This window comes from Myotis myotis, unplaced genomic scaffold, assembly GCF_014108235.1.
Source record: "Myotis myotis isolate mMyoMyo1 unplaced genomic scaffold, mMyoMyo1.p scaffold_m19_p_3, whole genome shotgun sequence".
In the NCBI taxonomy this organism is placed as follows: domain Eukaryota; kingdom Metazoa; phylum Chordata; class Mammalia; order Chiroptera; family Vespertilionidae; genus Myotis; species Myotis myotis.
Genome location: NW_023416335.1, coordinates 92,181,221 through 92,207,975, shown reverse-complemented (window position 1 = coordinate 92,207,975; position 26,755 = coordinate 92,181,221). Strand labels below are relative to the sequence as shown.

At 39.5% G+C, this 26,755-nt stretch overlaps 1 protein-coding gene across 5 annotated transcripts in view; it reads left to right on the top strand.

Annotated features, from left to right (window-relative positions):
- Positions 1–26,755, top strand: part of ZC3H13 (zinc finger CCCH-type containing 13) — a 126,545-nt gene that overhangs the window by 47,865 nt on the left and 51,925 nt on the right. For all 5 annotated transcript variants that reach the window (XM_036296838.1, XM_036296833.1, XM_036296834.1 and 2 more), the window contains 2 exons: positions 22,413–22,723; positions 24,835–25,299. In XM_036296838.1, coding sequence (XP_036152731.1) covers positions 22,447–22,723; positions 24,835–25,299 — 742 coding nt within the window. In that variant the 5' untranslated portion in view covers positions 22,413–22,446. The remainder of the gene's footprint in view (positions 1–22,412; positions 22,724–24,834; positions 25,300–26,755) is intronic.

Genomic DNA, 26,755 nt, shown 5'->3' with positions numbered 1-26,755 from the left:
GGGAGCAATACCTTTTGCTGCTGCTTCAGATTGGGCTTCCTTTTCTACCTCATGTAGCATCTTGTACGATTTTGTTAATTCATTTATTTCATGCATGAGGTTGTTGATGTTGATCATGAGTCTTTCTGAGCAGCCCTGGTTTTCTGGCATTGCTAATCTTTTACTTGTAGCTTCAGCTATATCCAAAATATAAAGTTGAGCAAACTTCCGAGAAACACCATCCGAAGGATGTAAAGTTCCAGTATGGTGATAAACTTGTCTGTGTATTCTAAAACAGTATGGCCCATATCCTGATGGCGATGCAATATTTGCACCCATGGAAGCAAAAGCAAAAGAACTATTTATGAAACGAATATTTTCCATGAAATTTTTGCTGTCAGAATCTTCGTTTGTCATTAATCTTTTTAAATATGCCGGGTAATCTGGAAAACGTATATCATTTGGACAGACTTTCGCTTTGCTACAACATCGAGTAAATTTCCCATAGCATGGTTTTTCATCAGAGAAATTTAGTGATAGGCAAAATTCACATCGAACAGTCATTCCACCACAACTATGTTCGAGAATTGCATCCTCATGTACTCCATTTTCGCTGAGAAGGCAGTTCCTACCAGTATTGGTAGTATGTGTTGATGACTGTTCTTTCAACATATTCTGTCGTCACCACCACCTTCTTTCAACTTCAAAGACACGTTGGTCTTTAGACATTTTCTGTTGATAACGCCAGTGTTTTTCGGCATCAGAGCGACATTTTTCCAATAACTGGTGTTCAGATACATCCTGTCACAGGCACCGCCTTCTTTCAAGATCAGATGCACGCTGCTCTGCAGACATTTTCTGTCGTTAACCCCAGCATCTTTCAGCCGCAGAGCTACGTTGTATCAACAGTTGTTCTTTAGACATAGTCCCACCTCTCTACTGTCATGGTGTGAGATGCAGGTGAATGAGAGTCCTGGCTGTCAGACCGCTGAGAGCTGTCTGACCAACGGCTGATTCTGGCTGATTCTGTGGGGATGGGACTTCCTCCTCCCTGTTGTCAGTTTCCACAGCTGTAATGAGGAAACTGGGGTGACAGAGGGAGCCACGCCCTTCAACCCGCCCTCTCTCTCTCTCGCTGGGCTCTATGCCTAGTGGCCTCCTGCTCTGTCAGGTCCTCCAAACCTCCCGCTCTCTGCCCACTCTGCTCTCCTCCGGCAAGGTCCTGAGAGCCCATGGGTGTGGCTTGGCACGGCAGGCCTCACCTTCCAGGCTGGCAGTGGTCCTAGGAGCCCGCAGCCGCAGTCGCCTCCTGGGGCACTTGACACCTGCATATGCAAATTAACCGCCATCTTTGTCGGGTTAATTTGCATAGTCATTCTGTTTGGCTTGTGGGTGTGGCTTGAGCATAGCGGAGGGATGGCTAATTTGCATGTTTCTCTTTTATTAGGTAGACCTATAGAGCTATAAACTTCCCTCTCGGGACTGCTTTCACTGTGTCCCATAGATTTGGATTGTTGTGTTTTCATTGTCATTTGTTTCCAGGATGCTTTTTATTTCTTCTTTGATATCTTTGGTAACCCCATCATTATTTAATAGCATGCTATTTAGCCTCCAAGTGCTTGATTTTTTTCATTCTTTTTATTGTAGTTGCTTTGTAATTATATGCTTTTGTGATTCGAGAAGATGCTTGATGTGATTTCTGTCGTCTTGAATTTGAAGAGACTTTGCCTTTGTCCCATTATGTGGTTTGTCTTTGAAAATGTCCCATGTGCACCTGAGAAGAATGTATATTCTGAAGCTTTGGGGTGAAATATTCTGAAGATGTCAGTTAATTCCATCTGATCTAGTGATTCATTTAGGATTGCTGATTTTTTGTCTAGAGGATTTATCCATTGATGTCATTGGGGTATTAAAGTCCCCTACTATGATTGTATTGCTGTCTATCTCTCCCTTGATATCTTCCAGACTTTTTTTATGTATTTGGGTGCTCCTGTATTGGGTGCATATATGTTTAACAGAGTTATATCCTCTTGTTGAATTGCTCCCTTTAGTATTATGAAGTGGACCTCCTTATCTCATGTGATGGCCTTCACTTTGAGGTCTATTTTGTAAGATATAAGTATTTGCTACCCCAGCTTTTTTTTTCCCATTTGCCTGAATAATTTTTTTCCATCCCTTCACTATCAGTCTGTGTGAGTCCTTTGTTCTGAGGTGGGTCTCTTGTAGACAGCAGATACATGGGTCATGTTTTCTTATCCATTTAGCTATCCTATGTCTTTTGATTGGAACATTTAATCCATATGTGTTTAAGGATATTATTGATAGGTACTTGTTTTTGCCATTTTTATTCTTTATGCCTGTGTTCCTTCTTCCCTTCCTATTTCTCTTTTTACAGCAATCCTTTTAGCATTTCTTGCATTTCTGGCTTGATGGTAATGAACTCCTTTAGACTTTTTTTGTCTGTGACACTCCTGATTTCACCTTCAATTTCGAATGATAGCCTGGCTGGTTATAGTATTCTTGGATTCAGTCCCTTGCTTTGCATGACTGTATATTTCATTTCATTCCCTTCTGGCCTGATGTGTTCCTGTTGAGAAATCAATTGATAGTATAATGGGAGATCCTTGTAGGTAACTTTCTGTCTCTCTCTGTGGCAACCTTTAAGATTCTTTGTCATTGATGTTTGCCATTTTAATTCTGATATGTCTTGGTCTTGGTCTTTTTGGGTTCATCTTGTTTGGAACTCTGTGTGCTTCCTGGACTTGGGTGAGTTTTTTCTTCCCCAAATCAGGGATGTTTTCAGTCATTATTTCTTCAGACAGGTTTATTCCTTGCTCAACTTCCTCTTCTTCTGGTACCCCAATTATGCAGATGTTGTTTCATTTTGTATTGTCCCAAAGCTCCCTTAAGCGGTCCTGCTTTTTAAGTGTTGTTTTTTTCTGGTTGCTGCTTTGCTTCAGTGTTGTGTTTTTTACCTTGTCTTCTAACTTGCTGATGCAGTCCTCAGCTTCTTCTAGTCTACTCTTGATGCTTTCCATTGTGTTCTTTATTGCAGCTATGTCATTCTTCATTTCATCTTGATTCTTACATGTGTTGTTGAATTGATCTTCCATCATTTTCAGCATCCTTATAACCATTGCTTTGAATTCTTTCTCTGACAAATTGCTTACCTCCATTTCATTTATTTCCTTTTCTGGTATGCCACCTTTTCTTTCATAAAGGGGTTGTTTCTTTGTCTCCCCATTTTTGCTGTTCTCTTGTGGTTGTTTCTGTGTATTAGATCAAACTTCTATGTCACCCAAATATTTTTGAGTTTGTCTTAATATAGTAGATGTTTTGTGGGACCCAGTGGTGTAATCTCTCAGGTCTTCTGGGCCAGGTATTCTAGGGATGCCTCTTGTTAGGATATTTGGGTTCTCTTGGTGTAGTTGGGTCTTGAGTGTTACTGTCCCGTTCGTGGATGAAGTTTCCTCTCAGGGTGTCTGGTTATGTGGGTCGCACTCTGCCATCTTGACCAAACAGCCCAAAATAAAACTCAACAAGACACAACACAAAGGGAACAAAACAACAATGTACTCACAACACCGATAACCCCAATAAAAGTGACCACCAGAGAAAAGAGAATTAGGAAAGAGGAAAGATCAAAAATGATACCGAGAAAAGGAAAAAGGTAAGAGAGAAAATAAAACGGAGGGGGGATAAATATATGTATGTATGTGTATGTATGTGTGTGTATGTGTGTATATGTGTGTGTGTGTGTGTGTGTGTGTGTGGAGAAAACTCCACAAAACAAATAAATAAACCGAAAAATACAAACAACAATCGCCCAGAAAAAAAAGCGGGGCGGGGGCAGGGGGGGTGTACAGAATCTGTAGAGACAGAGTTTATATACAGAAAGTAGGGTTGAGGAATTCAATGAATAGGGGAAGGACCACAGTTTAACATAGAGGAGGTAGAAAGAGAATGAGTGGATAAGAAAAAAAGAATAGCCGAAACCAGTTTGGCTCAGTGGATAGAGCGTCGGCCTGCGGACTGAAAGGTCCCAGGTTCGATTCTGGTCAAGGGCATGTACCTGGGTTGCGGGCACATCCCCAGTGGGAGATGTGCAGAAGGCAGCTGATCGATGTTTCTCATCGATGTTTCTAACTATCTCTCTCCCTTCCTCTCTGTAAAAAATCAATAAAATATATTTTTAAAAAAATCTTAAAAAGAAAAGAAAAAAAGAATAACTAAAACAACATTTTTTAAAAATTTGTCTATTCACTTATTTTTGGAAAAGGAGAATAGAGGCAAGAGCAGATTGGCTTGAGTTTAGTGAGTCAAACTAATTAAACAATTAGGAGAAGAGAGTAAGAGAGGGGAGGGAAAACAAAAGCATAGAAAAAAACTGACTAGTGAAGAAAGAGAAAAGGGTGTATGGACGTGGAGCAGGGGAGAGGATATTAGATATATGAGTAAGCCAACAGAGACTACAATAATAATAATAATGGGTCACTAACAGATAAAGAAGATCAATTTTTAACAAAGGGTTAAAAGAAAGGTAAGAGAAAAACTAAAGTGGGGACAGGAGAAGAGAAAACAGGTAAAAGAAGTGAAGAAAAGGATGGAAAAATAAAATAACAATAAATAAAAATAGAATGAAGAAAAGTAATACAATAAAAGATGAACAAAAATTTTTTTTAATAAAAGATTGAAAAAAAAGTCAAGTGTCATTTGCTTCAACCAAGTTTTACTGGCCCAGTGGGGCTGGTTTAAGACCCCACTCTTCTGTTCTGTCTGCCATTTCTCAGTTTCCTGTTAGCACTGTATTTAGGTTCCAAGCAATCCACCGCTCCTCTGTGTCTGTCTCCACAGCCTTGGTTGCAAGCAGGCAGGTCAAATCTGCCCGCTTTGCAAGTCTGCCTGCTGTCAACCTTAATCACTCAAGTGTCTGTTTCTGACAGGGCTTTAGGTGGGTGTCACTGTCCAGACTGAATGGCCCTTCTTCAATCCAGTCTCTAAGGGCTCTTTGGGACTATACAGAGTCTTTGTTTCGTTTGTACAGCTCAAGGTGTAGTCTGGGTATGGCTGAATTAGCTGCCTTGAGGCTGCTGGGTCAGGCTGGCTCTTCAGTAGAAAAATGGCTGCTTAGGTTTGGAAGGTCATGAATATCTGAGGACCAAATTCCTGGTCACCTCTCCCTGCCCTGCTTTCCTCCACAGCCTCCTCCCCAGACTCCACAAATCTGCACCTCCACTGGCACTGCAGACTCGTGTGAGTTTTTGTAATTGAAAATTCCTATGAACTGGATTTAGCGAATAAAAGCAAAGGCAAAACAACCACGGGACTGCGAGTTTCTCTCCCGGCAATGCACTGCTCGGGCAGGTCTTCAGGCTGCCTTTCTGGACACAGCCTCTCGCAGCTGTGGACTTAGATCTAGATTCCCCAGCCACAAGTAGCCCTGTGGACTTCCTTTCCACAGTTGGATGTTAGGCCTGTCCCCAAGGGACGCGGACTTGGTGCAGTGCAGCTTCCTTCTGACCATTTTGACCTGGTGGTTGTGTGTCTCTCTATAGCTCAAGTCCCCGATCCTACCATTCTCCAAGCGCTTTCTGCCCTTCCAGCTGCAAATTGTCTCACCAGCTGTGTCCAATTTACCAATTCCTCATGGACGCTCTCCAATTTAGTTGCTCCTTCAGTCTGCTCCGGGAAAAGGCGCAGGACCCGTCTGCCTATTCAGCCACCATTTTCACCCCTCTCTCTCTCTCTCACCTACATCATTTTTATTCTGTAATTTGCTTTAGGGGAGTTAAAACTCGCAGGAAAGTTCGTATTGAATATTTAGTCAGAAAAATTACTTGTGAGGGGAATATTGAATCTCAGTATCCCAAACTTAACTTATTACATCTAGATGATCCTATTGTAGATGTTACACTGATGGTTTAGTGTAGCTGTAATATTTTCTTTATCAGTGAAAATCTGTATCCTATATACTTTGCTGGATCAAGAAAGTTAATCAGTATATCAAGGGCTTTAACAAAGGAAAACTTTATGGGTATTAGTTAATCAGAGAAGTTACCTCATTCTGCTGGACATTTAGTTAAATATGTTTTCATTGATGACTAGTGATACGCTTTAGTCTAAATGGTAGATAGCAGAATTTTGTGTTTAAATGAGATGATACTATTAACAGGGTAGGTAATTTTTTTTCTCTCTCTTTAATCAGTTCATTATAATTACCTGAATATCGAAATCTATTTTACTTGAAAAAGTTCCAAAGGGTGACTTATTTTTTTTAATATATTTTTATTGATTTCAGAGAGGAAGAAAGAGGGAGAGAGAGATAGAAACATCAATGATGAGAGAGTATCATTGGTCAGCTGCTTCCGGCATGCTCCCTACTGGGGATTAAGCCTACAACCTGGGCATGTGCCCTGACAGAATCGAACTGAGATCTCCTGGTTTATAGATTGATGCTCAACCAGTGAGCCATGCCATTTGGGCAATTGACTATTATTTTTAAACTGCACTAAAAGCTTTAGTAAACTCACATTTTCTCATTTTTTTTTCAATGTTATATTATTTTTCTGGTGTATACCCCAGTGGTTAGACATAATATAACTTACTTAGTGATCATCCTAATCTCATACTCATCGATACCGTACATAGTTATTACATTATTATTGACTGTATTCCCTGTGCTATACTTTACATACTCATGACTGTTCTGTAACAACCAACTTGTACTTCTTAATCCCTTCACCTTTTTTACTCCTTCCCCCTAAACCCTCTTCCATTTGGCAACCTTCAAAATAGTCTCTGTATCTGTGAGTGTGCTTCTGTTCTGCTTGTTCATTTTGGTGTTTTTGTTTTTTGGGTGTTTTTTAGATTCAGTTTTTGGTAGATATGTATTTATTGTTCATATTTTGACAATTTTTTTTCTTCTTAAAGACCTTTTAACATTTCATGTAATGTTGGTTTGGTGGTGATGAACTCCTTTAGCTTTTTCTTGTCTAGGAAGCTCTTTATATATCCTTTGATTCTAAGTGATAGCTTTGCTGGATAGAGTAATCATGTTTGTAGGTCCTTGCTTTTCATCACTTTAAATATATTTTGCCAGTCCCTTCTGGACTGCGAAGTTTCTGATGAGAAATCAGCTGAAAGTCTTATGGGAGCTGCCTTGTAGATAACTGTATTTCTCTTGCTGCTTTTAAGATTCTTTCTTTGTAATTAACCTTTTCCATTTTAATTCTAATGTGTGTTTGCGTGATCCTTTTTGGATTCATCTTATTTGGGAATCTCTGCACTTCCTGGACTTGTGTGTCTATTTCCTTCACCAGGCTAGGGGAGTTTTCTGTCATTATTTTTCCAAATAAGTTTTCAATTTCTTACTCTCTCTTGTTCTTCCGCCACTCCCATGATGCATATGTTGATAAGCTTGAAGTTGTCGCAGAGGCTTCTTACACTGTCCTCATTGTTTGTATTCTTATTTTTGCTATTCTGATTGGGTATTTTTTCTTCATTTTATTCAAAATCATTTTTTTTATTCTCTGCTTCATCTTCTCTACTGTTGATTTTCTGTAAATTATTCTCTTTTTTTTATTATTGCTTAAAGTATTACAAAAAGTATTACATATGTCTCCTCCCCCCCCCTCCGCCCCCCCAGCTCTTGACAATCCCCTGGCCTCCCCTACCCCCCAGTGTCTTATGTCTATTGGTTATGCTTATATGCATGCATACAAGTCCTTTGGTTGATCTCTTACCCACCCCCCTCCTGCCCTCCCACCCTTCCCGGCCTTCCTGCTGTAGTTTGACAGTCTGTTCGAGGCAGCTCTGCCTCTGTATCTATTTTTGTTCATAAGTTTATAATGGTCTTTATTATCCAGAAATGAGTGACATCATGTGGTATTTTTCCTTCATTGACTGGCTTATTTCACTTAACATAATGCTCTCCAGTTCCATCCATGCTGTTGCAAATGGTAAGAGTTCCTTCTTTTTTATAGCAGCATAGTATTCCATCGTGTAGATGTACCACAGTTTTCTAATCCATTCATCTACAGATGGGCACTTAGGCTGTTTCCAGATCTTAGCTATGGGGAATTGTGCTGCTATGAACATAGGGGTGCAAATATCCTTTCTGATTGGTGTTTCTGGCTTCCTGGGATATATTCCTAGAAGTGGGATCACAGGGTCAAATGGGAGTTCCATTTGTAGTTTTTTGAGGAAACTCCATGCTGTCTTCCATAGTGGCTGCACCAGTCTGCATTCCCACCAGCAGTGCACAAGTGTTCCTTTTTCTCCACATCCTCTCCAGCACTTGTCGTTTGTTGATTTGCTGATGATAGCCAGTCTGACAGGTGTGAGATGGTACCTCATTGTTGTTTTGATTTGCATCTCTCGGATGATTAGTGACTTTGAGCATGTTTTCATATGTCTCTTGGCTTTCTGAATGTCCTCTTTTGAAAGGTGTCTATTTAGGTCCTTTGCCCATTTTTTGATTGGATTGTTTATCTTCCTTTTGTTAAGTTGTATGAGTTCCCTATGAATTTTAGAGATTAGGCCCTTATCAGATATGACATTGGCAAATATGTTTTCCCACGCAGTGGGTTTTCTTGTTGTTTTGTTGGTGGTTTCTTTTGCTGTGCAGAAGCTTTTTATTTTGATGTAGTCCCATTAGTTTATTTTCTCTTTAGTTTCCAATGCCCTAGGAGCTGTATCGGTGAAGAAATTGCTTCAGCATATGTCTGAGATTTTGTTGCCTTTGGATTTTTCTAGTATTTGTATGGTTTCCCGTCGTATATTTAAGTCCTTTATCCATTTTGAGTTTATTTTTGTGTATGGTGTAAGTTGGTGGTCTAGTTTCATTTTCTTGCATGTATCTGTCCAATTTTCCCAACAGCATTTATTGAAGAGACTAATCTTGGCTCCATTGTTTGTTCTTGCCTCCTTTGTCAAATATTAATTAAGCGTATTGGTTGGGGCTGATTTCTGGGCTCTCTATTCTATTCCATTGATCTATATGCCTGTTCTTGTGCCAGTACCAGGCAGTTTTGAGAACAGTGGCTTTGTAATACAGCTTGATATCTGCTATTGAGATCCCACCTACTTTGTTCTTTCTCAGGATCGCTGCAGCTATAAAAAACGCTGGAGGTCGTTTTTTATTCCAGATGAATTTTTGGAGAGTACGTTCTAGGTCTGTGAAATATGCCATTGGTATTTTAATGGGAAGTGCGTTGAATTTATAGATTGCTTTGGGCAGTATGGACATTTTGATGATGTTGATTCTACCAATCCAAGAACATGGTATGTTCTTCCATCTCTTTATGTCTTCCTCTATCTCTTTTTTCAGCGTCCTGTAGTTTTCTGAGAAGAGGTCTTTAACCTCTTCAGTTAAGTTTATTCCTAGGTAGCTTAATTTTTTTGGTGAGATGGTAAATGGGAGTGCTTTTTTAGTCTCTCTTTCTGCACATTCACTATTGGTGTATAGAAATGCCATAGATTTCTTGGCGTTAATTTTGTATCCTGCTACATTGCCGAATTCTTTTATTAAGTCTAATAGTTTATTGATGGAGTCTTTAGGGTTTTTTAAGTATAATATCATGTCATCTGCAAATAAGGACAGTTTTACTTCCTCTTTTTCAATTTGGATGCCTTTTATTTCTTCTTCTTGTCTAATTGCAATGGCTAATACTTCCAGTACTATGTCGAACAGGAGTGGTGAGAGTGGGCATCCCTGTCTTGTTCCTGTTCTTAGGGGAAATGGTGTTAGTTTTTGTCCATTGATTATGATGTTGGCTGTGGGTTTGTCATATATGGCTTTTATTATGTTGAGGTATGATCCTTCTACTCCCACCTTGCTGAGAGATTTTGTCAAAAATGGGTGTTGAATTTTGTCAAACGCTTTTTCTGCATCAATTGATATGACTATGTGGTTTTTTTCTTTCAATTTGTTTATGTGATGTATCCCGTTTATTGATTTGTGGATATTGTACCATCCTTGCATCCCTGGGATAAATCCTACTTGGTCGTGGTGTATGATCTTTCTGATGTACTGCTGGATCCGATTTGCTAAGATTTTGTTGAGGATTTTGGCATCTATGTTCATGAGGGATATTGGCCTGTAATTCTCTTTCATTGTGTTGTCTTTACCTGGTTTTGGTATTAGGGTGACGCTGGCTTCATAGAATGAGCTTGGAAGTGTTCCTTCCTCTTGGATTTTTTGTAGTAGTCTGAGGAGGATAGGTTTTAGTTCTTCCTTGAATGTTTGGTAAAACTCCCCTGTGAAGCCGTCTGGTCCTGGGCTTTTGTTTGCTGGAAGCTTTTTGATGACTGCTTCAATTTCTTCCATAGTTATTGGCCTATTGAGATTTTTAGATTCTTCCTGATCAAGTTTTGGAATGTTGTATTTTTCTAGGAATATGTCCATTTCCTCCAGGTTGTCTAGTTTGTTGGAGTAGAGTTGTCCATAGTATTTATTAACAATCATTTGTATTTCTGTGGGATCTATTGTTATTTCACCTCTATAATTTCTGATTTTGTTGATTTGGGTCCTTTCTCTTTGCTTCTTGGTGAGCCTGGCTAGAGGTTTGTCAATCTTGTTTATCCTTTCAAAGAACCAGCTCTTGGTTTCATTGATTTTCTGTATTGTTTTTTTGGTCTCTATGTCATTTATTTCTGCTCTAATCTTTATTATCTCCTTCCTTCTGCTCACTCTGGGCTTTTCTTGTTGCTCTCTTTCTAATTCTTTGAGCTGTAGATTTAGATGATTTACTACCATTTTTTCTTTGTTTTTTTTGAGATAGGCCTGTAGAGCTATAAACTTCCCTCTCAGGACTGCTTTCATTGCGTCCCAGAGGTTTTGGATTGTAGTGTTTTCATTGTCATTAGTTTCCAGGATGTTTTTAATTTCTTCTTTGATCTCATTGGTAACCCAATCAATATTTAATAACGTGCTATTCAGCTTCCAAGTGTTTGAGTATTTTGAGTTGTTTTTGTTGTAGTTTATTTCTAATATTATGGCCTCGTGGTCTGAGAAGATGCTTGGTATGATTTCAATCTTCTTGAATTTGGGGAGACTTTGTTTGTGACCCAATATGTGGTCTATTTTTGAAGATGTCCCATGAGCACTTGAGATGAACGTATATTTTGTGGCTTTGGGGTGAAGTGTTCTGAAGATGTCAATTAAGTCCATCTGATCTAGTGAGTCATTTAGGATTGCTGTTTCTTTGCTGAGTTTTTGTCTAGTGGATTTATCCAGTGATGTCAGTGGTGTATTAAAGTCCCCTACTATGATTGTATTGTTGTCGATCTCTCCCCTGATATCTTCCAGGAGTTTTCTTATGTATGTGGGTGCTCCTGCATTGGGTGCATATATGTTTATCAGGGTTATATCCTCTCGTTGTATTGATCCCTTTAGTATTATGAAGTGGCCTTTCTTATCTCTTGTTATGGCCTTCACTTTGAGGTCTATTTTGTCTGATATAAGTATTGCTACCCCAGCTTTTTTTTCATTTCCATTTGCCTGAAAGATATTTTTCCATCCCTTCACTTTCAGTCTGTGTGAGTCCCTTCTAATGAGGTGGGTCTCTTGTAGACAGCAAATATATGGGTCATGTTTTTTTATCCATTCAGCCACTCGATGTCTTTTGATTGGACCATTTAGTCCATTTACGTTTAAAGTTATTATTGAAAGGTACTTGTTTGTAGCCATTTCTATTTTTTTGTGTGTGGCTGTTTTCTTTCTGGGCTTTTTAGTTCTTCTTTTTACACCAGTCCCTTTAGCATTTCTTGCATTGCTGGCTTGGTGGTGATAAACTCCCTTAGCCTTTTTTTTGTCTGTGAAGCTTCTTATTTCCCCTTCAATTTTGAATGATAGCCTTGCTGGATAGAGTATTCTTGGATTCAGTCCTTTGCTTTGCATCACTTTGTAAATTTCTGTCCATTCTTTTCTGGCCTGATGTGTTTCTGTTGAGAAATCATTTGATAATCTGATGGGGGTTCCTTTGTAGGTAACTCTCTGTTTCTCTCTTGCAGCCTTTAAGATTCTGTCTTTGTCTTGTACATTTGCTGTCGTTATTATGACTTGTCTTGGTGTGGGTCTTTTGGGGTTCATCTTGCCTGGGACTCTCTGTACTTGTGTAACTTTTTTCTTCCCCATATCAGGGAAGTTTTCTGACATTATTTCTTCAAATAGATTTTCTAATCCTTGTTGCTCTTCTTGTCCTTCTTGCAGCCCTATTATGCGTATGTTACTTCGTTTCATGTTGTCCCGAAGCTCCCTTAGGCTCTCCTCCTGCTTTTTAATTCTTTTCTCCAGTTGCTGTTCAGATTGAGCTTGTTTCTCTGCCTTATCTTCTAATTCACTAATTCGGTCCTCTGCTTCTTCTAGTCTGCTGTTGAAACTTTCCATGGTGTTTTTGATTGTCGCTATATCACTTTTCATTTCTTCCTGATTCTTGCATAGGTTGTTGATTTTCTCATCCATCTGGTGAATGAATTGTACAACCATTATTCTGAATTCTTTTTCTGTCATGTTGCATGCTTCAACTTCATTAATGTCCTTTCTTGGTGACTCCTCATTGTCTTTTCTCTGGGTGTTGTTTCGTCTCTTCATTCTGATTATCTCCCGATGGTTCAAACGTTGAGTTGCGTGGGCCTTGGCCGTGTGCAGTGGGAGCCTCCCACCACCCTAGTGTCACTGAAGAGCTCTGACACTAAGATGTGTGGTTGTTGTGGGTTGGTGGGAACCAGGCTCGCTCAGAGTCAGTGTTGTCAGCGCTCAATGTGGCCTCGTTATGCGCCCTTAGTATCAGGGACCCTGCCTGCACCGTGCTGAAACAGAGACCCCCCACCTCCCCCCCCCCCCAAGCGTGTTGAAAAACAGAGCCCCCTAGCGTGCGCCAGGAGTCAGAGTTCCCCAGAATCCAGTATCAGAGTCTCTGTTGCTTCGCGCGACCTTGCCTTGAGAATCAGGGTCCCTGTGTGCCCTTGCACCAGGAATTGGAGTCAATGGCTCTTAGTATGAATGCACAGGAAATCAGGATCTCAGGCGCAGGTGAAAAGAAACACAGTCAAGTCACTGGTGCTTGGTGCTGCCACCTGCCCAGAGAATCGGAGTCCCTGGGCCTGTGATATGTGGGACAAATTCCCGGTGTTTGCGCGATTGTTCCCAGTCCCAGGTCTCAGAAGCCGGCAGTGCGCCTAGGCTCAGTTCCTGGGGTTCATGCGTTTGCTCCCAGCCCAGGGCTCAGAAGCCGGCAGTGCGCCTAGGCTCAGTTCCTGGGGTTCGTGCATTTGCTTCCAGCCCAGGGCTCAGAAGCTGGCTGTGCACGTAGGATCAGTTCCAAGGTGCTCGCGCACTTCCAGGCTAAAGTTCCTGGAGCACTGAGGCCCCGGCAAGGAGTGGGTCTATCAGTTAGTTACTCTGGCGCTGCCCGCAAGCCTGCAGAGAAGGGGGGATGGGCTCTGTTACTCATGGATCTGCCGCGGGGATTTCTGAACTTTTGGTGTCCGCAGGTCTGTAGCTGTGGTCACAGGTCTCTGTCCCCAGTGGCTGCAGGGTCCTGGTATGCGTCTGAGATCAGACTGGGTGGTGCTGAGGCCAGGATCCTAGTCTCAAGCAGCTCTGTTTCCCAAGATGGCGTGGTCGCTGTGCCTGTGCTGGCCGCCCAGGAGTGTCCGCGCAGGGAGCGGGACTCCGCCGCCTAAGACTGCCCGGTTTAGCAGCCCCTTAGAAGACCTGCAGAATCTAACTGTCCCTAGCTCATATACACACACCACGGGTCCACACATTCCTCTATCACTTCCTTGCGCTCTCACACTCTCTCTCTCCCTACCTTCCTGCTGGTCGCCATTTTGGAAGTCTCCCTGTAAATTATTCTTCATTTCAGTTAGTATATCCTTCATTTCTGAGTATTTCTTTTTTATAGTTCCAATGTCCTTTTTTATGCTGTTGAAATTCTCACTAAGTTCCTTGAGCATTAGTATAACCAGTATTTTGAACTCTGCATATAGTAGATTGCTTGTCTCCATTTTGTTTAGTTCTTTTCCTATACAGTAGGTCCTCGGGTTACGTCGGAGATCCATTCCTACAGTGTGACGTAACGCGATTTTCGCTGTAAGTTGGAACCCACCTATATAAGTACCTATGTCACTCACATGGAGCACATACACAGCAGTAATGAAGTGAAACAGTAAAAAAAATTTAAAAGAAAGGTAACAATTCCTGACCTTTACTTGTGGTAAATAAATAATAAAGAACATAAAGCACATATGTACATACGTTGAAATGACAGAACTTTTTTTATATATAAATAAATGGGAGATGGCAACGTAACCATGAAACGATGTACTCCAACGTAACCCGAGGACTGTATTGTTCTGTTCTTTCATTTCAGACATGTTTCTTTGTCTCCTCCTTTTGTCAGCCTTCATGTTTGTTTCCATGTATAAGGTAGAGCTGTTACATCTCTTGGACTTGGTAAAGTGGCCTAATGTAGAAGGTGTTCTGTATAATCTAGTGGCTTAACTTCCAGTCACATGAGCTAGGCACTCCAGCTTGTCCCCCTCTACAATCTTGTGTGGACTGTATACACCCTTCTATTGTAGTTGATCCTTGATTGCTGTTGGCACATCAATGGGAGGGATTTACTCCCAGGCCGGTTTGCTGCAAGGAGTAGCTATGACCACACTGTGGAGAGTCAGCTGTACAGGGTCCACCCCACAGAGATGGGCCTGCTTCAGTGGAGCTCTGGTGCCTGCTGAACCTGCCCCAGAGGGTGTCCCTTGTGGAGGCGGTTAGATAGTGCTTCAGTGTGATCTGAAGCTGTCCACCAGGTGCACTGGCTCTGGGGCTTCCTGGGAGGTGCATGCAGCCAAGGTCAGCTACCACTTATCTGGGGCCACCCAGCATGAGCTACAAAATAATTGCAGGTGGCTGCTACTTGAGCTAGAATTAGAGGTGCCCAGAAAAGGCCAAGCTGGAAACTAAAGCCGGCTACTGCTAGTACCAAGCCTGGGGCCATTTAGCAAGTGGTACAGGGCACACTGAGGCCAGATGCTGCTTGTCTGAGAAATTTTAGGAAAGTCTGAAGCATGAGCCAAGACAGGCCATTTGTATGGAAACAGCTTGGGTGTGCCTGCCAGTTTGGTGGAACAGGATTTCAGGGAATCACCAGGGCAGGGTTAATAGTGTTACTCAGGTTGATGGAGATTCAGATAATGGCACCTACCTGCTGACTCTATTGGGCAGGGGGAGGGGGGTAGCCTCAGAAAACGTTCAGTGTCCTCTGCAAGCATTTTTGTCTAGAACAGTGGTCAGCAAACTGCGGCTCATGAACCACATGCAGTTCTTTGGCCCCTTGAGTGTGGCTTTTCCACAAAATACCATGTGCGGGCGCGCATGTACAGTGCGATTGAAACTTCATGGCCCATGCGCAGAAGTCGGTATTTTGTGGAAGAGCCACACTCAATGGGCCAAAGAGCCACATGTGGCTCGCAAGCCGCAGTTTGCCGACCACAAGCTGTACCCTCAGTTCTTTCCCTATGTCAGGCAATTCACTTCCTCTACATATGTCCCTGGTGCCTTTTGATATATTTCCCCAGCACTGGAGCTTGGAGGGAGTAAGTTTGAGTAAGTGAATGCACAGGCCCTTTTTTTAAAAGGAACTGCTTGGAACTCCAACAACCTCATATTACTCAACCACAATCCTTACTGATTTTTACAGCCAGAAGTTATGGGGACTTCTCTTCCTGGCACTGGAACTCTGGGTGGGGAGGTTGGGAGGGCTCTTGGGGGGCTGGGACCCCTTGCTTCTCAAGTGGTACCTGCACAGCTGAGGTAGTTCTCCCAATTTTTATCCACCACACGTGGGTGTGGGGACCAGCCCATTCTAGATCTCTGATCCTCCTGCCAGTCTCTGTGGCTTATTCTTTGAATCTGTAGTTGTAGAACTTCCATTTAGCTAGATTTCAGGCAGTTCTGAATGATGGTTCTATATTTTAGTTGTAATTTTTATGTGGTTGTTACTTTACTTCTTGATAGGAGTACAAATGTGCGCATGAATCTTTCTCAGATTTGAAAAACAGATGTGGCCATTTAAAGCTTGTTGGTTTTGACTTCAACTTAGAATCAGCAAATTACCACCAAATTGGCAGTTATTTCCTTTTAGGTATTGCACCTATTTATTAAAAAAATTAAAAGAAGAACATTTCAGACATTTGACAAAGAATATTATCTGTTGGATTCATTCTTTGATTTCTTCATTATTTATCATTCATTTTCAAACACCAGGTTCTGGACTGGTAAATCTCATCCTGTGACTATGACCCACAGGACAGGAAGGAATCCATGTGCAACAAGCATTTTCTATAGACTAAATTGATAGTTTCTTGAGTAACAGTATACTAATGTTGCTTGGTTATATACAGTGGGTAGAAAAAAGTTTTGCATTTACATTATTATTATGGAATATTCACTCACATAAAAATAGAACAGTATAAGGATCCTTATATCCATCTGGTTTCATTAGTACCCTTGTTCACCCCCCTTCCAGTATTATTTTGAAGCAGATTCTGGCCATTTTATTTCTTTTGTATACATTTTAGTATATCTCTCCAAGAAAGAACACTCAGAAAAATATAATGATCATATCAGTATCACACTTAAAAGAAAAAGAGAATAATGTAATTTTAAACACAAATTTTACAAGCACTGATTTATTTGTCATATCTTTTATAACATTTTCCCAATTGATGGATGTGAACAGAAATATCATGAAGAATATGCAAACATTTTAGTAATAGAATGGAACCTGTGTGTTCAGTCAAGTTGGAAATTGTTTGCCTAAAGTAACATCCTTTTTTTTCTACATTTAATTGAGCCCTGTCTGTCGACCTAAAAAGTTCTTTCACTTGAATGCTAATTTAAGCTAGGGATATAATAAGGCACTTAAAGAAATGTATGGCATAGCTAAACGTAATTATGTACTAAATTTATGATAGACTTGTGTTAAACATGAGTTTTGTAAGTACCAGAATAACTCGATTGCGTTGGGAAAAAATAAAACCTTTCCATTTCGTCCAATTGGTCAAGGCTTAGGCTCTCATTTGTAGGTGTAATATTGGGAAAACTTGTCAAGACAAAATCTAGAGTGTCATTTATGCCCCTAAAAGTTGTATTTTTATCCAACAAGCTTAGTAGAATTAGAGCCTTGGAAAGAAAGTTGTTCTCAAGAAATTTCAGAGAGGTTTTCAGTAGCATAAGGTGGTTGGGATGTTTATTCCTGTTTCAGTAATTGGTCCAATCAGAAATGCATATCGTGGTAAATGCCAAAAACTCATTTTGGTAAAAGTGTGGGGTTATGTTGTATGTGATAAGATTAATGAAGGAGCGGACATCCATTCCAATCTGGCTGTGGTTTAGTAGTGTATGAAGGTAATTTTTTCACTGGCAGTTCTGACCTGTGTCTGGATAGAACTTCCAGGACAGTGGCAGGGATTTCAAGAATCTCCCTTATTTGGCACCCATTTTGTTGGCCTGAGCTGAGGAAATAATGGGCCTGGGAAATTGGACCAGAACTTGAGAACCCGCTTTCCCAGTACTGGATTGTGTATTGTTTTTTTGTCATGGTCTGGTCATCTTCTTCATCATCTTACCATACCACCCCACCCTATCCCTGAAGAAAATAACTTTAATTAACTAAACAAGGTAGAGGATAGGAGCCAGTTGTCTTAATTCATGTTATGCTTGTGCATTTTGTTTCTAAATTTTACTGCATTTGGAATAGTGACTCTCTTACTCCTAGAGCTTAAAAACAATCTTGTGTGCCAGGAATACCAGATACTTGTCTCTTTTGACTCTGGGTCACAATGGTAGGTACAGTTACTAGCTAAGTCATGTGATTGAACAAGTCTGTGTTAGGCTCCTGAAGGATTCTGAATATCATTGATGGATGTATTGATGTAGGGATTATCTTAACATTCTTCATTCTTAAATTGAGATTTCTTTAAATTACTTCATTTCTACATAAATGCAGAAATGAAATCTAACTAAACTTATTACTATTTGGCTTAGATTTACTTGTATTATCTAGAACTTCTTATTAGTTTGTTTGAATCAGATGTTTTACAAGTATCATTATATATATTTTTGAAGGAGATATCTTTCAAAAGATAAGTATTCTCCTATTTCTTTAGATCAGCGGTCACCAACATTTCAGACCTCACGGACCACCAGTGGTTCGCAGACCATCAGTCGGCAACCGCTGCATTAGATCATTTAATTAGAATCGACCTCCTTCAGGGAGTATTTATCATGATCCAAAGGGACAGCAAGCTACTAGGCCTAAAACAAATTATTACACAGGAACATTTTCTTTCTCCATGTTCATATTTAAGCAAGTAAGATCTTGTTAGATTTTAAATGACAGTTCTCTGTCTAAAACTATGAAGTGATTTCCTTCATGCTTAGAATAAAACCAGACTTCCATCATGACCTAGAAGACTTTATATCATCTAGCCCAGGGGTGGGCAAACTTTTTGACTCGATGGCCACAATGGATTCTTAAAATGGACTGGAGGGCCGGAACAAAAGCATGGATGGAGTGTTTGTGTGAACTAATATAAATTCAAAGTAAACATCATTACATAAAAGGGTACGGTCTTTTTTTTTTTTTAGTTTTATTCATTTCAAACGGGCTGGATCTGGCCCGCGGGCCGTAGTTTGCCCACGGCTGATCTAGCCCCTGCCTTCTCTGTGACTCTCTCTCATAAGTCTCTTGACTTTCTCGTAAATTGTACTTAACACTGTCCTCTTTCTGTTCAAATTATATATGACTAGAGGCCTAGTGCACGAAATTCGTGCATGGCGGGGGGGGGGCATCTCTCAGCCCGGCCTGTGCCCTCTCATAGTTCGGGACCCCTCGGGGGATGTCCACCTACCTGCAGCAGAGGCGGGAGAGGCTCTTGCCACCACGGTTGCGCTCGCCAGCCAGCCTTGAGCCTGGCTCTGGCTGAGCAGCGCTCCTCCTGTGGGAGCATACTGACCACCAGGGGGCAGCTCCTGCGTTGAACATCTGCCCCCTGGTTGTCAGTGCACATCATAGCAACCAGTCATTCTGCCGTTCAGTCAATTTGCATATTAGAGCTTTATTATATAGGATAATTTCTCCTGCCTCATGGGTGGTTGCTGAGCCCTCTGCACAGAAAGTTCTGCCCTCAGATTTTCAACTCTTGACTCAAATGTCATCAAGTTATTAAAGGCTTATTAGTAAGCAACCTGACAAAATATTTTTTTGGACCTAACAGTTTCTATTTCATTACCCTGTTTTGTAGACTTTGTTGCATTAATTAGCTGAAATTGCATTTCTTTATTCTAAGTGGTCTACTCCTAGATCCTGTAATTAAGACAGACTGGTTTTCAGCCCTCTGCTTCAGTTACCTCATAGGGTTGTTGTCATAAAGATGAAATTAGTTAACAGTGTCATGCACATAGTAGCAATATATTTATTACCTGCTGTTGTTAGTATTATCATGATTATGTTAGTGGTTTTGTTCATCTTCTTCACTTCTCTATCTTCAGTGCAAAAAATAATGCTTGGAGCATAAAAGATGCTCACTTAATATTTGTTCAGTGAATTAAAATGATTTAAAGCCTAAATATTTCTCTATGTAATAATGTGTTGTATTTTACTATTGGAAATAAAGTTGAATTTAATATAGTGTCCATATTTTTCAAAGTATACTTTTTTTGCATGGTGATTTTAAAAGTTGAATTATGAATGTTAGTTATATTACATAAGCATATTTTCATATTTGAAATATAGAAACTACTGACTGAAACATCAGTGTTATTAATTTTAAGAAAGTCTGTGGTAGGCCTTAGCCAGTAGCCCAGTTGGTTAGAGCATCATCCTGATATGCTATGGTTACAGGTTTGATTCCTGGTAAGGTCCAATGAATGCATAAATAAGTGGAACAACAAATTGATGTTTTCCTCTCTCTCCCTCCTTCTCTTCCTTAATCTCCCCTTTCCTTGCTCTCTCTCTCTAAAAATCAATAAAAAAATTTTAAAATCAATAAAGTCTGTTGTAAACATGTTGGTTTGTAAGTGAAATTACTTGCATCTTGAATATGAGGAGTTTTTCTTTTTGATATCTTAACCTTTTACATTTTTCCCCAAATAAAATATACTCTGAATATTCTCATTACACATCATATCCTAATTATAGCAACATTAAAAATCTTTTGAAGGGAACCAAGTCAGGCTAAAGATCATCTTTCCCTTTTTGCTATAAGTCACAGTTCTCTTGTTGATAGTATACAGATAACTATTTTAAGATGTTAAGCTTCTCATTGTGCACTACACTTTCCCTTTTTCTTTATTTGAATTTTAAGTTTCACTTCTTATGCCTCAGATAAGAAACCAGCCAATTCTAGAGCATAAAACTAGTTAATCTGAAATTACTGCTATTCTAAGTGGAAATGTAATATAATACTGTGTATCTCCACAATAGTCTAGAAGCCACAGTACTGATAATTTTATCATATTTCAAGATGATTTTATTAAAGTCACACCTTTTATATATGCAGAATGAACATAGTTCTTGGTCCAGTCAGTCTCACATCCATAATTTGATCCATCTTGTTTCAGTAACAGATCCTCTCTTTTCACTATTCTTCAGTCCTCAAATTAAAAGAATAGTAACAGAATGAGAATGTAAAGATGCTGTCTTAGCCAACCGGGGCTACTATTACAAAATACCATGGACTACTAGTAAGTGGATTAAAGATAGACATTTATTTTTCATAGATCTAGAGACTAGAATCCAAGGTCTAGGTGCCAGGCAGATTTGGTTCCACTTCAGGACTCATAGATGGCTGTCTTTTCAATGTGTCCTCACATGAAGGGGAGAAATAGAGAGGGGTGCTCTGGTCTCTTTCTTTTCTAGTAAGGACACTAATCCAGTCATTGGAACCCCATCCTTAGGACCTCATCTAAGCCTAATTACTCCTGAAGGCCCCACCTCCAAATACCATCATATTGGGGGTTGGTGTTTCAACATAAAAATTGAGAGACACAAACATTCAGTCTAGCCCTGACTGGTTTGGCTCAGTGGATAGAGCATTGGCCTGCGGACTGGGTCCCAGGTTCGATTCCAGTGAAGGGCATGTACCTTGGTTGCGGGCACATCCCCAGTAAGGAGTGTGCAGGAGGCAGCTGATCGATGTTTCTCATCGATGTTTCTAGCTCTCTATCCCTCTCCCTTCCTCTCTGTAAAAAATTAATAAAATATATTTTTTTTAAAAAATTCAGTCTATATAACAAATGCTTAAATTAAATCAGTTTTCATAAACTATTTTTCCCTAAAGGATTGGTAAGAAGAAAAATATGGTTAAAAGCTGAAACCATAACTTAACGACACATTGGTACTCTGACCTTAATACGATTGCTCAATTATTCAAAGCTTGAACTAAAAAAGTTGTTTCCACCAAATTTGAATAATAATTATTGTAAGCACTGAAGGTAATTCTAAAATACTTTGACTGGAACTTCAGAATGTTTTTTGAGTAAACATCTAGCCCTCTAAATGATTTGAAGAATATGATATTTATCTGGGTATGTGATATCTAGAATGTTATTTTTTAAATATTAGTCCTGTTTTTTATTATTGCACAAATGGTTGTATTCCAGCTCTTCATTATGCACACATTTTGCATATTCATTGTAGACAGGGCCCAGGTCATAATAGATAGTACGAGTGACTCAGTATGTTATTTCTTTGGCATCAATGAAAGATGATTTTAAAAGGTGTATAGAATGCCTTAGTTAAACCAAGACTTACAGACTAAATCTCATTTTGTGCTGTCCAAGACTGAAATCAGATTATTTAATATGCAACTATATAGACAGTACATTCTTTCCTTAACCCTAGCAATTTTTCCCCATTCTAGATGTCAACTCAGGCAGGGCAGACTAGGTTTGACTTAAGTTTTTCCCTTTCCCACAGCCTTGAAGTGTAGGCATTCTCACAGCTGCTTTCTATCTAGACCTTACCAGTATGTGTTTTCTTTAGCTCTTTGTGGGTTACCCCCTCCAAATACCTAGTCACACTGTCAGAGATTACCTCTAATAAAAGTGAATTCCATATTTTAAGTAAGGGTTACACCATCTGTGCTCAGGGAGAATGTTACCTTGCAGCCAACGCTTGGGAGAAAGGCAGTGCATATCTTCTCTAGAACTGTTCCTTCGAGCTGATTTAAAAATCGATCAAATCTTTAAAAATTAACTTATTATTTTATAGCAGTGTGAATTAAAATTTATCCTAGAATTATTCACACTCAGCTTTTTTACATGCAGTTATTTTTGTTTTATTTTTAAAAAAATATATTTTCTTTTGGCTAGAAATGAAGGGTCTTAAACATATTTTTTATTAAATGTTATTTTTTCCTTATAGGTCTACTTCCCCTGCAGGACAGCATCATTCTCCTATGTCTTCTAGACATCACTCATCTTCCTCACAGTCAGGATCATCTATTCAAAGACATTCTCTTTCTCCTCGTCGAAAAAGAACTCCTTCACCATCTTATCAGAGGACAATAACTCCACCTTTACGACGTTCTGCTTCGCCGTATCCTTCACATTCCCTGTCTTCTCCTCAGAGAAAGCAGAGTCCTCCAAGACATCGCTCTCCAGTGCGAGAGAAAGGGAGGCATGATCATGAACGAACTTCACAGTCTCATGATCGGCGTCATGAAAGGAGGGAAGGTATGCACTGTATTTTATCTGGATTTTTAAAAATCACTTAAGTAGATTTTTTAACTTAAAACTTGGACATCCAGATTTATTATTATTATTATAAGGGATAGAAGAGAACTCTGTTATATTAAGTCTTCTGTAACACACAGAGGAGAGGTCTTGAGGACAATAGGAGGTGCTTAATGGCATGGGCTTGTAAGCTGTTAGCATGTGTATTAGTTAGTTATATGTATACCTAAGTTGGTGCTTTCTTTAAGAAGTTTTACTTGAGTACTCTCAAGTTCTAGAAATTTTTGGTCATCTTATTTTTAGCGCACCCTCCTAATTGCTGAGTTAATTCTTTTAAAAAGTAAAGAGGTGAAGGAATGAGAAGCAGCCAACCACAGGGCAGAGTTTGAAAACATCAGAAGTGTTTTAATAAAGAGGTGAGAGTAGGGGGAGCATTCAAAGGGTCAGTGCAAACCAAGTGATAGTATTCCAGGTATAACTCAAAAGAAGTAAACAAAGCAGTTTCCTTTCTTAGGTCCCTGAGAATTAAGTTAACTTTGAATTTGCTACACCCTGTTCAAGCTGAGATGCTATCATTACCTGACAATACAGTGTAATATTTCTCATCTAATATTTCTGTAATTGTCTAAGCTTCTTATCCTTCTTTATTTACCTTGACAAGTTTTTCCCTAACTTCTCCTCAGTTAGTTTTAACATAATGAGTACTCAGAAAATATTTGCTTACTTGCAACATTTCTGTTTCATATGCATTTTAAAAGGCTGTTTATGAGTACAGTATAGCAGTCTCCCATGAAACATGTTGAATTTAGTTATTCTCTTCCTATCAACATTGCAAACAATAATTAATCAAGTTTTTTTTATTCAAGAAAATAATGGATACATAAGTAGAGACTGGAGAGAGCACCTATTTTATAGAATTATCCCTGTGTACATGATTTTTGGAATGAGATCAGTACATTAGTATTTTAATAAGATATTTAACAACTAGAATTGTTTAGGAATATAGTATTTCTTTAGTGACTACTTACTGAATGGAAACTCTTTATTTCAAAACATAATTATTAAACACACTAATGAAGAGGAATAGTATGCAGTTGATTATTTAGGGGATTGCTTTTTTGTGGTAAGAGTGGCTTATGTTATTGGAAGAATCCATATGTGTTTAGCTTCTTTGTAAAGAGGACATTTCTTTAACCTTCCATACATGAGTGTAGCAGATGTTTGTTCCTCTCTATTTAGATGTCGTTTTCTGAAATAAGAATAATTTTAGTGGAAGAATGAAAAGGGAGGTAAAAAACAAAATATAGTAATTAGATGTATTTGTACAGACAGATGGGGGGGTGTCATGAAAAAAATATTAAGTGAACATATTTTTAGGCATAGTTGGTATTAGAAGAGGACTAGAAGTAATAGATGTTTACAAGAAGGGATGGAGACATATCAAATCCTTGCCTTTGCTATCCAGCTTACTAACTGTAGGCCACTGTAAAGTCTTCAATGCCATTTGAGTGGTCTACCGGTCATCTGACCTAATATTTGGTAGAGATGATTAAAGTAACTGTGTGCCTCTGCATCTCAAAGTGATTTCTTAAAAGTAAGCCACTAATTATATGAGATCAATTTATTTGTTTCAATTGTCTAAGAAATAAGTATGGGTAAATTGGAGCAGGGGAAGATCTTATTTAGAGTTTGTGCAATAAAAAACAATTATCTAAGCCAGTGGTTCTCAACCTTAGCTGCACATTAGAATCACCTGGGAATCTTTTTAAAATCCTGATTTCTGGGCCTCATTCTTCGGAAATTCTGTTTCTTTGTTACTAATTTTGTGACCTCACCCCATAACAAAGAAACAGAATTTACAGAGGGTGAGGCCCAGAAATTTAAAAAGAGTCCTATGTGATTCTAATGTGCAGCCAAGGTTGAGAACCGCTGATAAGCATTATTAAAAAATTACCTTTGGAATTTTAGCTTTTGGATGGATTTAATTTTCTTACTTGACCATATTTTCTCCTTTTATTTTCTTCAAAGAACACGAATTATCATTGTAATAGAATTTTTAAAGTTCCATATTAAATATATTGGGGGTTTTTATTTCCAAAATTGCATTACAGAAACTAGAGGCAAAAGGGATAGAGAAAAGGACACAAGAGATGAACGAGAGTATGAACAGGATCAGAGCTCTTCTAGAGACCACAGAGAAGACAGAGAACCTCGAGATGTCCGGGATCGAAGAGATGCCAGAGATACTAGAGACCGGAGGGAACTAAGAGACTCCAGAGACATTCGGGACTCCAGGGAGATGAGAGATTATAGCAGAGATAACAAGGAGAGCCGTGATCCCAGAGATTCTCGGTCTACTCGTGATGCCCATGACTACAGGGACCGTGAAAGTCGAGATGCTCATCGAAAGGAAGATACATATCCAGAAGAATCCCGAAGTTATGGCAGAAACCATTTGAGAGAAGAAAGTTCTCGTACTGAATTAAGGAATGATTCCAGAAGTGAGTCTCGAGGTGAAATTAGGAATGACCGGATGGGCAGAAGTAGGGGAAGAGGTCCAGAGTTACCTGAAAAGGGTAAGGTTTTTGACTTGTCAGTCGACTGTATCTTGTATATTTATATAGAAATTATTAAATTTCCTAAGATTTCTTTTCTAAATATATTATTTTTACGTCTAAAGTAATTTTCAATTAATTAACTCTTAATTCTGAATAGAAATTATGAGCTAAAGTAGCAAAAGATAAGTTGAGCCTGACCTAGACCCCCAGTTTGAATTATATCATGCCTAAAATCTTAATTAATGTGAAACACTAAGAAAATTGTTCTCAGGAGAAAAAAAGGCAAAAGGAAATAATTTCTATACATATATTTAATTTCAAAATGATCATTAAAATGCGATTTAATGGTGGGCTTTCAAAACTGGTAGTGTCAGAAATGACTAATTTGTGTATTCTTCAGTATTTGTACTTCAAAACACCTCAGATCATCACATATCAGGATTTTGAGCCATTTTTCTTATCTTCCCCTAAAAAAGCATTTGTCATACCATAGAACTACTACCTAAAGGTATTTGACTATCTCCAAACTGCTTGGAGTGAATTAGCTTTGTCTTCCTCCACCATCCTGTCTCCCTTCCCCAAAACACTGCTGCACAGCCTGATCACTCAGTCTTTTCATTGGTCTGTTGGTCTCTCTTGGTCAATATTACAGCTTCACATTAAACTGAAGGCCCCTCACCTTATTCTTCATAGTTGTCTTGGGTTTTCTTAGCCCTTTGCTTTTTCATTTACATTTTGTAAATGTAAATAAAAAATACCCATTTATTAAAAAAACACACACCTATATAGTGCTCTATACCCTGCTGTTTTCACTTGGAGATAATTCCATATTATTCAGTTTGGTAAACAGCCACCACCTTTTTCTGGTGCATAGGGTTTATTTAATAGGATAGACCATCTATCCTATCTAATAATAGACAAACATGGTAATTAACCATACCTCTGCTACGCTTCACATTGGCTAATCAGCAGGATATGCAAATTAACTGCCAACCAAGATGGTGGCCGGCAGCCCGGCAGCTGAAGCAAACATGAGGCTTGCTTGCTCCAGTGAAGGAGGAAGCCAAGGTTCCCCGCCTGCCTCGCCCTGCTCTAAGCTACACTCTAAGCAACAAAGTTGCAATTATAGAAGCTAAACACGCTCCAGATACCTGCTTTCAGCCAGCTTCGGCCTCAGAGCTTAGAGCGGCAGTGATGGCAACAATGTTTCAATTATAGAAGCTAAACAAACCCAGATACCTGCTTTCAGCCAGCCGCAGCTTCAGAGCTGGAGCCGGGCCTCAGAGCTGAAGCCAGCTCTCAGCTCCAGTAACAGCTGTAGAAGGTAAATAAATCCCAGAATTAAAAAAAAAAAAAAAAAAAAAAAAAAAAAAAACACACAGAAAAAAAGGAGAGGCTGGGAGCTTCAGTCACCCGCCAGCCTGAAAACGGCCCTCAGCCACTTACCCAGACTGGCCAGGCACCCCAGTGGGGA